Source organism: Myotis lucifugus, unplaced genomic scaffold (genome assembly GCF_000147115.1).
Source record: "Myotis lucifugus unplaced genomic scaffold, Myoluc2.0 scaffold_294, whole genome shotgun sequence".
Lineage (NCBI taxonomy): Eukaryota > Metazoa > Chordata > Mammalia > Chiroptera > Vespertilionidae > Myotis > Myotis lucifugus.
In genome coordinates this window covers 936,471-948,456 of record NW_005871342.1, presented here as the reverse complement: position 1 = coordinate 948,456, position 11,986 = coordinate 936,471, and the positions used below count along the sequence as shown (strand labels likewise).

Genomic DNA, 11,986 nt, shown 5'->3' with positions numbered 1-11,986 from the left:
AACTCAGTGATTGTCTAAGTAAGTGTATTTTAAAGTTGAATTAAACAATGATAATTTCATAAGTAAATTAACTTCAATTCTCATGTTCCTGAAGTAAAAAAGTTGAATGGATTAATTTCAGCTAATGTCTATTATCTATTTACTTATGTGTTACTTAATGTAACAATTCCTGCTACGACAGTTAAACCCTCAAATCCCAGGAGGTAAACATTACTTGATTTTTCAATCATGCAAAATTCTAATGAATGTGACCAATTAGCAGTTTGTGTACCTCTAGGCAACGGTTCACAGATTCACTCTCCCATTCTTTTTCTCCTTGGCATCACTTGGACATTGGGTTTCTCTGTTGCATCTTTTTTTTTTTAAATCTTCCTTTATTGATTAAGGTATTAAATATGTGTTGCATCTTATCTAATTTGGTGAGGGAGAAAGAATAAACTGTTATGTGGAGGACTTTTATGAGCCAGCCCTGTAGCTACATTACCTCAACCCAATTCAAATGCTCAGAACTCAGTTACTTGACAACACCTGACTGTAAGAGAGCTCTAATAATAATCTAGTCATGTGCACACGTAGGAAAGTGAACAGATTTATTGAATAACTGTTAAAATTAGTAACTGCCGCACAACCTATTATCATATAATATATAAGGTGTGCCATGGATACAAGTTCTTGAAGATCTCATACATACACTAAATAAAATAGAAAACTAAACAGTAAAGGAGCCTTTCTCTACTTTATTCAAACTTTTAAATACCACTCAAGTATTTAAAAGCTTCACCTGTGACTTTTGGTTTCTGGTACAGTATGTAAGTAGCTTAAAAGTTGCAACGCCATCATTTTGTTCAGTAAAAAACTGAACAAAATGAAATATCACCATCTCTTAGATCAGTGGTCGGCAAACTGCGGCTCACGAGCCACATGCGGCTCTTTGGCCCCTTGAGTGTGGCTCTTCCACAAAATACCGACTTTGGCACATGGGCCACGAAGTTTCAATCGCACTGTACATGCGCGCCCGCACGTGGTATTTTAGTCATGGCTTCAATCTGTTCCTTTGCAGGTGAGGCAGGTAACTAAGAAATTACTTAGCTAAAATATTTGCCTAATTTAGTGGGTTTTTAGTTAAGACCCAAATTACTTGGGTTATTCTTCAAGGCTTTTTGTGAGGGGACAGTTGCTCTGAATTAGCAATTAGCTGCCGTCATTTTTATTTTAAACTTAGTTCATTATTTTCATTAAAAAAATAATAAATCCAAACACCTTGGCATCCTCGCTTGTGCTTATTTTCTATTGTAGTTTTTAAAACTCAAGAAATCCTAACTTGAATTCCTGTCAAGAGCTTTTAGGGATTTACTTTATTAAGTACTTACAATTAAATGCAAGGACAACATGGGCGGGCATTTTAATAATTTTACAAGTTGTCTATTTTCAAAATGCAGCGGTAGGGGTTTTCTTCAGTGGTTACCAAAAATAAGTGACACTGGTCAAAAAAAAACGTTGGTCACATGCCCTGTGCTATCCTGTAAGCTCCGTGTGTATTTTTCCAAGTTAGCGCTTGAGTTGCTTGACTTTGTTAGCTTGCAGGGTACCAGAAGGAAATATTTTATACATTCTTGTCAGCCTCCTAAGAACTAACACCGACTCTTAAAAACCCCGAATTAACTCCTCATCTGCTATTTCTTTTCACTGTGCATCTATTAGTAAGCCTCGCATTTCCTTCTTCCTCTGGTATTTCCGCCCCTTTCCTGAAGTCCCGAGTCAGACTGCAACCCAATGCTCTCCAGGGTTTCCTCGGACCATGCCTTCTGGGCCCCGCAGCACAAGCCTGGTGACGCCTCGTCACAGCTCGTTTACAAAACGCATCCCCTTAGGTTGCACCCCTTCACCAGTCCTTCGCTTTCTCTCTCCATACCCACCTTTTACCCCCCGCAGCAAATGAAGCTCGGGTCTACGTTTACTTCCCCCGCCACCGCTTCTCCAACCTACGGCCTTCGAGTCCTGCCCACTGAATCCCAGTTCCTCTTCCCAGGCCTTCCATTTCCCGAGAGAAACAACCACCACTTGTTCTTCAGGGTTTGGAACACCGGGGCCCGTTTTCTTCCTCCTCGGATATTCGGATCTGCGGCTCTTCGGCCCTCCGGCACTCCGCGTTCCAACACCCCGCCGGATCTCCTCCACCTGCGGCCACTCTCCCCGCGGAGCGCCACTTCCGGGTCCCGGGTGTCTCCCCTTTTCCGGTCCGCCCACCTGCCCCCGGCACTTCCGCAAGCCAGGTCCTGACCGCCGGCGGCGTCGGAGCGGGTACGTCGGCCAGCCGAGCGCAGGAAGTTTCCCTCCACAGGACGCGCTGAGTGGCTGGCCCCGCCCGGGAACTCCGGTCCCGCCGCGGAGTCGCGTGGTGGCGGTGGAGGGACAGTTTGTTTTGAGCACCGAGGACGGCACACCCGGAAGTGGCGCCGCGCAGGAGCGGCCTCCCGCCGGGCGGGGTTTGAGGTGCCGGGAGGTGGAAGGGATGCCACGGTTCTCTCCGGCGTGAGTGTCCGCCGAGGGTGCAGTGGGGCGGGGGGGCGGGCGCCGGTTTCCTTATGGCCCTGGTTCTGCGGCGGGTTCTGGGAGGCGCCGGCCTTGCGGGGGCGCCGGGCTGGTGAAGGGGTGCAGCGGCCGGAGGGGGCCCCGCTGCACTTCATTCTCTTCCAGGGGAGTCGGTGTCTTCAGGTCACCACCTCTCCTCCCGCTCCTCGGCAGGCAGAGTCTAATTAGAGTTTTGTTTCTGCTGCTGGGAGGAGGCGAGCGGCCGCTTTGGTGGGGACTGTTGCTTTTCGGCCTCTTCTACCCCTCCCGAAAAGTGCCTTTATTTTTATTTTTATTTTTTTCCCTTCGTTGCACCACAGACTCAGTGACTTCTAATATTTCTGTCTTGACCCCCTCCAGCTTCTGACGTTGACTTCTCTGCACCTTAAACGATGCTGGAGTCCTATGTGACTCCGATTTTGATGAGCTATGTGAATCGCTACATCAAGAACTTGAAGCCGTCAGACCTGCAGCTTTCACTATGGGGCGGAGATGTGGTGCTCAGCAAGCTCGAGTTAAAGTTGGATGTGCTGGAACAGGTAAACTGCGTAGTTGTCATTTACTGGACACATTTGCAGCTTGTTTAGAAGTAACCCGTTGTTCCCTACACTTTGACTTTATGTTTTAATTGTTTAGAAGTAACCCGTTGTTCCCTACACTTTGACTTTATGTTTTAAAAATGAATTTTTTTTTCTGTTAAACTAGTTTTGGCTACCCTGAAACTAGATACCTTCCTTTACTATATATATATACATGCATATATATATATACACATATATATATATTTTTATGCTGTATCGTTAGTGATGGTTTGTTAGAGTCAGATCTCCAAAAGTTGCCTCATCAAATAGGAAAACAATGTCATTGTTCCTGTTAGAATTGCTCAGCTTATTTACTCAATTCTCAGGCCTTATGGAACATGCTAATTTACATGGCTAGGTTTTGTGTGATGCTAGAAAACAATACATTCCCATTCGCCCTTTGGGGAATGGAAGGGTCCAAACATTATAGCTAAGATTAACTCATATTTTTGCATGAGTGGTAGCTTGTTCTTTGTATTGCCTTGTAGTATTCAGTTGTATAAAGATTCACAATTTACTTCTGCTTTTGACTATTGCGAAGAAAGCTCTGATGAACAAAGCTCTTGTACCTGTATTTTGGTGAACATAAGTATTAATTTTCCTTAAGTGTGTATCTGGGAGGTAGTCTGAAGTTAAGTTTTAATGGATATTGCCAAATAGTTTTGTGGAGTGGTTGTAACAGTTTACATTCTCAGCAACAATGCATGAGGGCTCCCAGTTGCTCACGGTTTTATTATTATTATTTGATGTTTGGTATTTTTTATTTACTTTTATTTTTTGGCTTTAATCATTTTCTATTTGTCAGTTGTAGTTGACATACAATGACAGAAACATCGATGAGAGAGAAACATCGATCAGCTGCCTCCTGCTTATCTCCTACTGGGGATGTGCCCGCAACCCAAGCACATGCCCTTGACCGGAATCGAACTCGGGACCCTTCAGTCCGCAGGCCGACGCTCCATCCACTGAGCCAAACCGGTTTCGGCTGGTATTTTTTATTTACTTTTATTTTTTGGCTTTAATCATTTTCTATTTGTCAGTTGCAGTTGACATACAATGATATATTAGTTTCAGGTGTACACCCCAGTGATTAGACATTATATAACTTACTAATTGATCATGCTGATAAAGCTCGTACCCATCTGACACCATGCACAGTTATTAGAATACTATTGACTCTATATTCCCTCTGCTGCGCTTTACATCCCCTTGACTATTCTGTAACAACCAATATGTACTTCTTAATCCCTTCACCTTTTTCACCCATCCCTCCAGCCTCCTTCCCATCTGGCAACTGTCAAAATATTCTGTGTATCAATGAGTCTGTTTCTGTTCTGCTTCTTAGTTTATTTTTTTAGATTCATTTGTTGACAGATATGTATTTATTGCCATTTTATTGTTCATATTTTTGATCTCCCCCCCTTTATTTATTGATTTTAGAGAGAGGGGGAAGAGGGAGAGAGAGAGAGACATTTGCTGTTCCATTTATCTATGCATTCATTGGTTGACTCCTGTATGTGCCCTAAGCAGGATCGAACCTTGGCGTATTGGGATGATACTCTGACCAACTGAGCTGCTTGGCTTGGCCAAGTCCTCTTCTTCTTAAAGAAGACCCTTTAACATTTCATGTAATACTGGTTTGGTAGTGATGAACTCCTTTAGCTTTTCCTTGTCTGGGAAGTTCTTTATATGTCTTATGATTCTAAATGATAGCTTTGGTGGGTAGACTAATGTTGGTTGTAGGCCTTTGCTTTTCATCATTCTGAATATTTCTTGCTAATCTCTTCTGGCCTGCAAAGTTTGTGTTGAGAAATCAGCTGACAGTCTTATGGGAGCTCCCGCTTAGGTAACTGACTGCATTGCTCTTGATGCTTTTAAGATTCTCTGTCTTTAACCTTCTCATTTTATTTATGATGTCTTGGTGTGGGCCTCTTTGGGTTCATCTTGTTTGAGACTCTGTGCTTACTGGGGATAAATACCTTACATTGATATGCCAATGGCAATCAAAGCTCAACTTCCACAGGATGATGCATACATGTTTCGTTGTCTTCTCATTTTGGCAGCCTCCTTGTGTTTGTTTCTGCTGAAGCTCTTGGGCTTGGTAGAGTGGCTCTATGTAGTAGTTGTTCTGTAGGGTCCAGTGGCACAGCCTCCCCAATAACCTGAGCTGGGCACTCCAGGTATGATCCCAGACTGATCAGCTGCAAGGACTGTTTGCAATGACCACCTACCATGGAGGGTTTCTTGTGCAGGGGCCCAACCCACAGAGCAGGACTTCTTTCAGTGGGGCTCTGGTGCCAGCTGAGTGAGTTTATTGTGGAGGTGGTTGGGTGGTGCTTGGACTTGGTCTGAAGCTGTCCAGTGGTGTGCTGGCTCTGGGGCCTCCCTGGAGGTGTAGACCAAGGTTAGCAGCTGCCTGTATTTTGCCTGGGGCCACCTGGCATGAGTTACAAAATGATCTGTAGATGGTTGCTACTTGTGCTTGGCTTGGAAGTGCCCAGGTGAGACTAAGCTGTGAACCAATGCCAGCTGCTGTTAGTGTTGGGCTTGGGGTCACTTAGAGGTATGGAGCACACCAGGGCCAGATGGTGCTTGTTTGAGAGATTTTAGGAAAGTCTAAAACATGAGCAAAAAGCCATTTATATGGGTAAGCCCAGCGGTTCTCAACCTGTGGGTTGCGACTCCTTTGGCAGTCGAACGACCCTTTCACAGGGGTCGCCTAAGACCATCCTGCATATCAGATATTTACATTACGATTCATAACAGTAGCAACATTACAGTTATGAAGTAGCAACGAAAATAATTTTATGGTTGGGTCACAACATGGGGAACTGTATTTAAAGGGCCAGAAGGTTGAGAACTACTGGGTAAGCCAATGAAAACAGCTTGGGTTGGCCTGCAAGTTGAGTGGGGTCTCAGGGAATCACTAGGGTGGGGTGAACATGAGCCAGGTTGATGGAGACTGAGATGCAGTGCCCATTTTCTAGCTCTGTGGTGGAGGTGGGGTCCTCAGAAAAGGAACAATGGGTTCTGCTAGAACTTCTGTTTGGCTGCTCTCCAGCTCTGGCCCTGATGCCAGACAATTCATTTCCTCCCCATTTGTCCATGGTTCCTTTCAACCTGCTGCCCAAATGCCGGAGCTCAGAGGGAGTGAGTCCAAGTAAGTTCCTGTGCGAGCCCTTTAAGAGGAACTGCCTGTGACTCCAGCAGCCCTGCGCCTCACTCAGGCACAATCCCTGTTGGTTTTTACAGCCAGAGGTCTGGGTACTTCTCTTCCTGGCACTGGAACCCTGAGCTGGGGGGCATGGTGTGGGGCTGGGACCCCTTGCTCCTCAGGGGTGATCTCCACAGTGGAGATACTCGTTCTAATTTTTATCTACCACACATGGGTGTGGGGCCAGCCCTCTGTGTCTTCTCCCCTCCTACCAGTCTTGATTTGTTTTCCTCTTTAAATCCCTAGTTGTAGGACTTCTGTTCAGTTAGCTTTCAGGCAATTCTGAATGATGGTTTCCTTTGTAGTGTAGTTGTAATTTTGATGTGGTTGTGGGAGGATATGTTTATCTATGACACCATCTTAGTATTTTAATTTTAAACTTTTTGGTGGGTGTAAGTAGTATTTCATTTAAAATTGCATTTCATAATGATTTATGGCGTTGATCACTTTTAGTGTTGTTCATTGGCTATTTGGATATTCTCTTTTGTAAAGTTTCTGATTCTTTTGCCTTTTTTTTTTTTTAAATATATTTTATTGATTTCTCACAGAGAGGAAGGGAGAGAGACAGAGAGCCAGAAACATCGATGAGAGAGAAACATCAATCAGCTGCCTCCTGCACATCTCCCACCGGGGATGTGCCCGCAACCCAGGCACATGCCCTTGACCGAAATCGAACCTGGGACCCCTCAGTCCGAAGGCCAACGCTCTATCCACTGAGCCAAACTGGCTTCGGCTCTTTTGCCTTTTTTAAAAAATTGTGTTTTCTGTCTTCTTATTGATGTATAGTAGTTCGTTATATATTTTGGAAATGAGTCTTTTGGCATGTACATGTTTTGCAGTATCTTCTCCCAGTGTGTGGCATGTCTTTTTGCTCTCTTAAAAGTGTGTTTTGATGAATAGAGTTCATTTTATTGAGTCCAGTTTATCAATTTTTTCCTTTAACTCTTTTTGCTTGTTAATCCTCACCCAAGGGTTCAGGTATCTTTTAATTCTCTGAGAAAATTCAGTTTGGCCCTTAGACTGCAACTTTGGTAGCCATTTCACAACTGTATCGTTGTTACACAAATCAGGGAATGGTAGAGGTGGAAATGTTATTGACTCATTGTCCATACACATGTATTTGGAAAGGCATTCAGTGCTCATAATGGGAGTGTAGAGGTAGTATGATTGTGGTTAAGAGCAAGGCTTGGCATCAGATTTTCAAGTTTTGTGTCCTGCTTTCCTAGATAAACCAGGGAAGTTACTTGACCTTTCCATGCCTCATAGTCTTCATTTGTATTTACCTTTTGGGGTTCTTACAAGGATTAAATAGTTGCATGCAGGTAAAGTTCTTAGAACGGAGCCTGATACAGAATAATACTCAGTAAACCTTGTTTTTGTTATGGACACAAAACAAAATTTAATCTGCCAGTTGATTAATGCTTGAAATTATTTCAGCTTAAAAATTAATGTAATAATGAGAAATATGTAAAATTTTGACAATTGATTAGAATACTAGAAATAGATGATTAATATTCTGCCCTTTAAAAAAGGCATGGCTCAGTGGTTGAGTGTCAGTCTCTGAACCAGGTCACAGTTCTGTTGCTGGTTAGGGCACATGCTTGATTGCCTGCTCGAATCCCCAGTGGTGGGGATGTGCAGGAGTCAACCAATCAGTGATTCTCTCTCATCATTGCTATTTCTTTCTCCCTCTTCCTTCCTCTCTGAAATCAATAATAATAAAAAATAATGATTGCTCTTTTAGGAAGACAGTATTCTAATTACTTTATACAAATTAATTAGTTTAATCCTCAAAGATACTACTATTCTTATCCAGATTTTACAGATAAGAAACTGAGTCACAGATACATTAAACAAGTTGCTTACTGTCATTGGGATGATTAAATAGAAGAGTAAGATTTAAATCCGTGTTGCTGGCTCCAGAGTTATTTGTCTTAACCAGTTTACCTACTACCTATATATATTTAGCTATTTTTTTTAAATTTATTAAAGATCTTTACCCATGTTCTGAGAACTAAATAAAAAAAACTATTTAGCTATTTTACTAGCTATCTTGCTAAACCAAGTAGGTGAGCAATTGTTGGATGAATGAATAAGCGTAATAATGTTTATTTTAACTTTCATTAATAGAATTACAAGAACTGTAAAAATGTTGTTGAAGTACAATCTAAATAATTTTTTTTCTTCCTTTGTTGATTTTTAACAAAAATTTTATTGGGAGGTGAAACAAATTAGTATAAAGTGATTGAGTGACAGTTATGTTTTCATTTTTAACTCTCTATCCAATAATAATGGAAACGTGTTAGAAAAACATTTTAAATTTATGGACCATATAGTATCCAGGTACAATCTTTAAGTAAAGTTCAGTAAGTTTTTTGTTAAAGTTGGTCAACTTTTATTTTGTCATGTCATTCTCCTTTCTCTATTTCAGCTCCCCTTTCAACTTGCCATATAATGCTACTTGTAGTTTATAACACACTTGGGAACGTATTTTTAGGTGGAGATTTTAAATAATATATACCATTGCAGTTATCTCAAGTACTGCTGCTGTCTACTAGGGTGACTACTGTGTCCCCCCTCCCCCCCCCCCCACTACCATATATGAGCCTTTATCATGTACTAGGTATTATACGTATATTATTTCCATTCATCAGAATAAAGAAACTCAGGCCTAGACAGGTTCAGTAGTTTGTTAAGTGTAACTTGCATAATTGGTTTTTGTAGTTTAATAAGTTACTGATGCTACTTTTTGATAAACAATAATTGCCAAACTATTTTTGTGTTGGAAGTTTCATTTTATTTTAAGAGAGTAATTTGAATATTAGAATGAAAATACATTAAGCACTTACTAACTTATTTAATATTTTGTGTCTTAAGGAATTGAAATTACCATTCACTTTTTTAAGTGGACATATTCACGAACTGAGGATCCACGTACCGTGGACAAAACTGGGCTCGGAACCAGTGGTAATCACCATTAACACAATGGAATGCATTTTGAAACTTAAAGATGGAATGCAGGTATGAAATTATTGTTTGTTTATGTTAACCAATTTTCTAGTTACTAGTGTTTGAATATTTCTTTAACTTTTGGGATATGTCAACTTTTACATAAATAAATGTTAGCTTATATACTTATTATTTTTATATGCCTGTTAAGTAACATAATTAATTGTAAAAGGATGTTTTAAATTTGGGTAAAATACCCCAAGGGATATTTTCATAGTAATTTCACTTAATCTGATCATAGCCCTAATAGGGATCATGTAGATTGCTATTACCTATATCCACTAGAAGTGAAGTCTGATTGTGTCCAGTTTTTGAATTTTTGCATAGTAACTGCATGGCTTTTTATTTATGTGACATTTCTAAATGAGGTGAAAATCTCGTTATTTTTGAGAAGATAAAAATATATTGAATTTGCCTTTATTTACCAAATTTCATTGTTGTCTGAGGTTTTGTCATCAGAAACTGATTCTTTTCTGACTTTTAAAAAAAATTGATTTCAGAGAGAGGAAGGGAGAGAGGGATAGAAACATCAGTGATGAGAGATAATTATTGATTGGCTGCTTCCTGCATGCCCCTTACTGGGGATCGAGCCTACAACCCAGGCAACGTGCCCTGACCGGGAATCGAACCGTGATCTCCTGGTTCATGGGTCAATGCTCAACCACTGAGCCACATCAGCCGGGCCTTTTCTGACTTATGTATTCTTTAACCCATCTTACATTTCTTTTTAGTGTTTTATTATAAAAGTGTAGTATTGATTTTAAGGAGTTTTACCAAAAATGTTCTGGTCTAGGAAGCAAATAGATCTGGAAAGCAGCATAATTGTGATACATTTTTTCCCTTTCATCTTGCAGAAAAGCAGTGTCTCTGTCATTCATTTTTACTACTTTTTCCTTAATCCACATTTACCTTTCATTTTTAGGGAAGGCTTTTTGTAACCAAATAAATTGAAGAGAACTTAAGGCAATTTTAGTGTATCCTAAATATAACTTAAATCTCTTGAAGTTAGTTGAGGTTAATTATGAATTATTAAAATCATTTCCTAATTTAAGTACAATCTTTGAGTGTCATATCAACCAATGGGGCTGAAATCATTTTTTTTTTTCCTTTTATGAAATCTTTGATTCAAACCTGTATTATCCAATTTAACTTACCAATGTAGTTTCTTGAAGTAAGTAGACCAGTGCTATATATTCCTTTGAAAATTTATTTTGTGAACTTTAAATATTTGAGAGATTGGTTTAGAAATCTGTAGATAGTTATATTGCAACAAAGTTTATTTTACATTTTTATTTGGTAATACTTAAATGGTTCTTAGTCATCATCTGTCCTTGGAATTTAATTTTTAAAAAAATGTCTGGACTTAGTTATGGCACCCATACAGTGCTTCATATTATGAGAAAAAAAAATCCAGACACTAAGTATTTTTTCAACGGGTAGGTGGAGTTTTCAAGGCCAGATGTCCCATAAGAAACACATTTTAGAAAAGGCAAATTACAACTAATTATCGAGGCTGCAGAAAAAGATTTGTAACACATGACTTAGTGCCACCTCGAACTAATATTTGATATTGGACCATGCAGATGGCTACTGCAGGAATGATCCAGATTTCCTGCTTGCATGGCATTTGAGACTTGAATTTTGTGGTGTGCATAGCAAAAGGTCAAAGGGTCATGATTGTAAACCACTCTCACAACAAGTATTTTTTACAGATGTTTAAAATTTTGAGGTAGAAAGGATTTGTGAGAATTGCGGCTGACATTTGGACAAAATATTCAGCAGTGTACACCCCTGGAGAGTGTTACTTGGGTTTATGCTAGTGATTCGAATTAATTTTTTAGTGAAAACATTATAGATGAAACACATTTTTAAACAGTTTATTTTCCTATTTGGAGCCTTGATTAGTAAAGTGGGAAATTAAATTAAAAATTATTCATGTACTAATAAACTGAATAATTGTAATTATTTGAAGTTATTATGTTGTAGGATCACAATGAAGAAAAGACTTATTTTCTAAATAAAATTAGTGTAGGGTGGTAGGTTAAATGAAGGGGCCTTTTAGAGTTATAGATATTAATTTGTTAAAGTAATATTATTAATATGTGAAAATGTAATAAGATACAATTTAACTATTATAAATCTGAGGTTTCATCCAGAAAAGATCATTGCAGAAATATAATATTGCTAAATGCCTTGATAAGAAGGCATGTCTAATTTGTAAAGTTTAATTTAATTCTACCAACATTAGTAGATTTCCTCCTCTTTTTTTTTTTTAATATATTTTATTGATTTTTTACAGAGAGGAAGGGAGAGGGCTAGAGAGTTAGAAATAGCAATGAGAGAGAAACATCGATCAGCTGCCTCCTGCACACCCCCCACTGGGGATGTGCCCGCAACCACGGTACATGCCCTTGACCGGAATCGAACCTGAGACCCTTCAGTCTGCAGGCCAACGGTCTATCCACTGAGCCAAACCAGTTAGGACGACTTCCTCCTCTTTAATGCACTTCAAAAGTATTGCTAAGATTATTTGGATGTTAGTGGTTACTAAAAATTTAGAGAGCCTTTAGACATTTATGTTGAGGAGTTGACATTTTTAGTGTGGACAGTA

The 11,986-nt window shown here is 39.9% G+C and overlaps 1 protein-coding gene across 1 annotated transcript in view; it reads left to right on the top strand.

Annotated features, from left to right (window-relative positions):
- The first annotated feature begins 2,394 nt into the window (after positions 1 to 2,394).
- Positions 2,395 to 11,986, top strand: part of VPS13B (vacuolar protein sorting 13 homolog B) — a 583,949-nt gene continuing 574,357 nt past the window's right edge. The window contains exons 1-3 of the mRNA XM_023763624.1: positions 2,395 to 2,532; positions 2,932 to 3,110; positions 9,244 to 9,387. Coding sequence (XP_023619392.1) covers positions 2,964 to 3,110; positions 9,244 to 9,387 — 291 coding nt within the window. The 5' untranslated portion in view covers positions 2,395 to 2,532; positions 2,932 to 2,963. The remainder of the gene's footprint in view (positions 2,533 to 2,931; positions 3,111 to 9,243; positions 9,388 to 11,986) is intronic.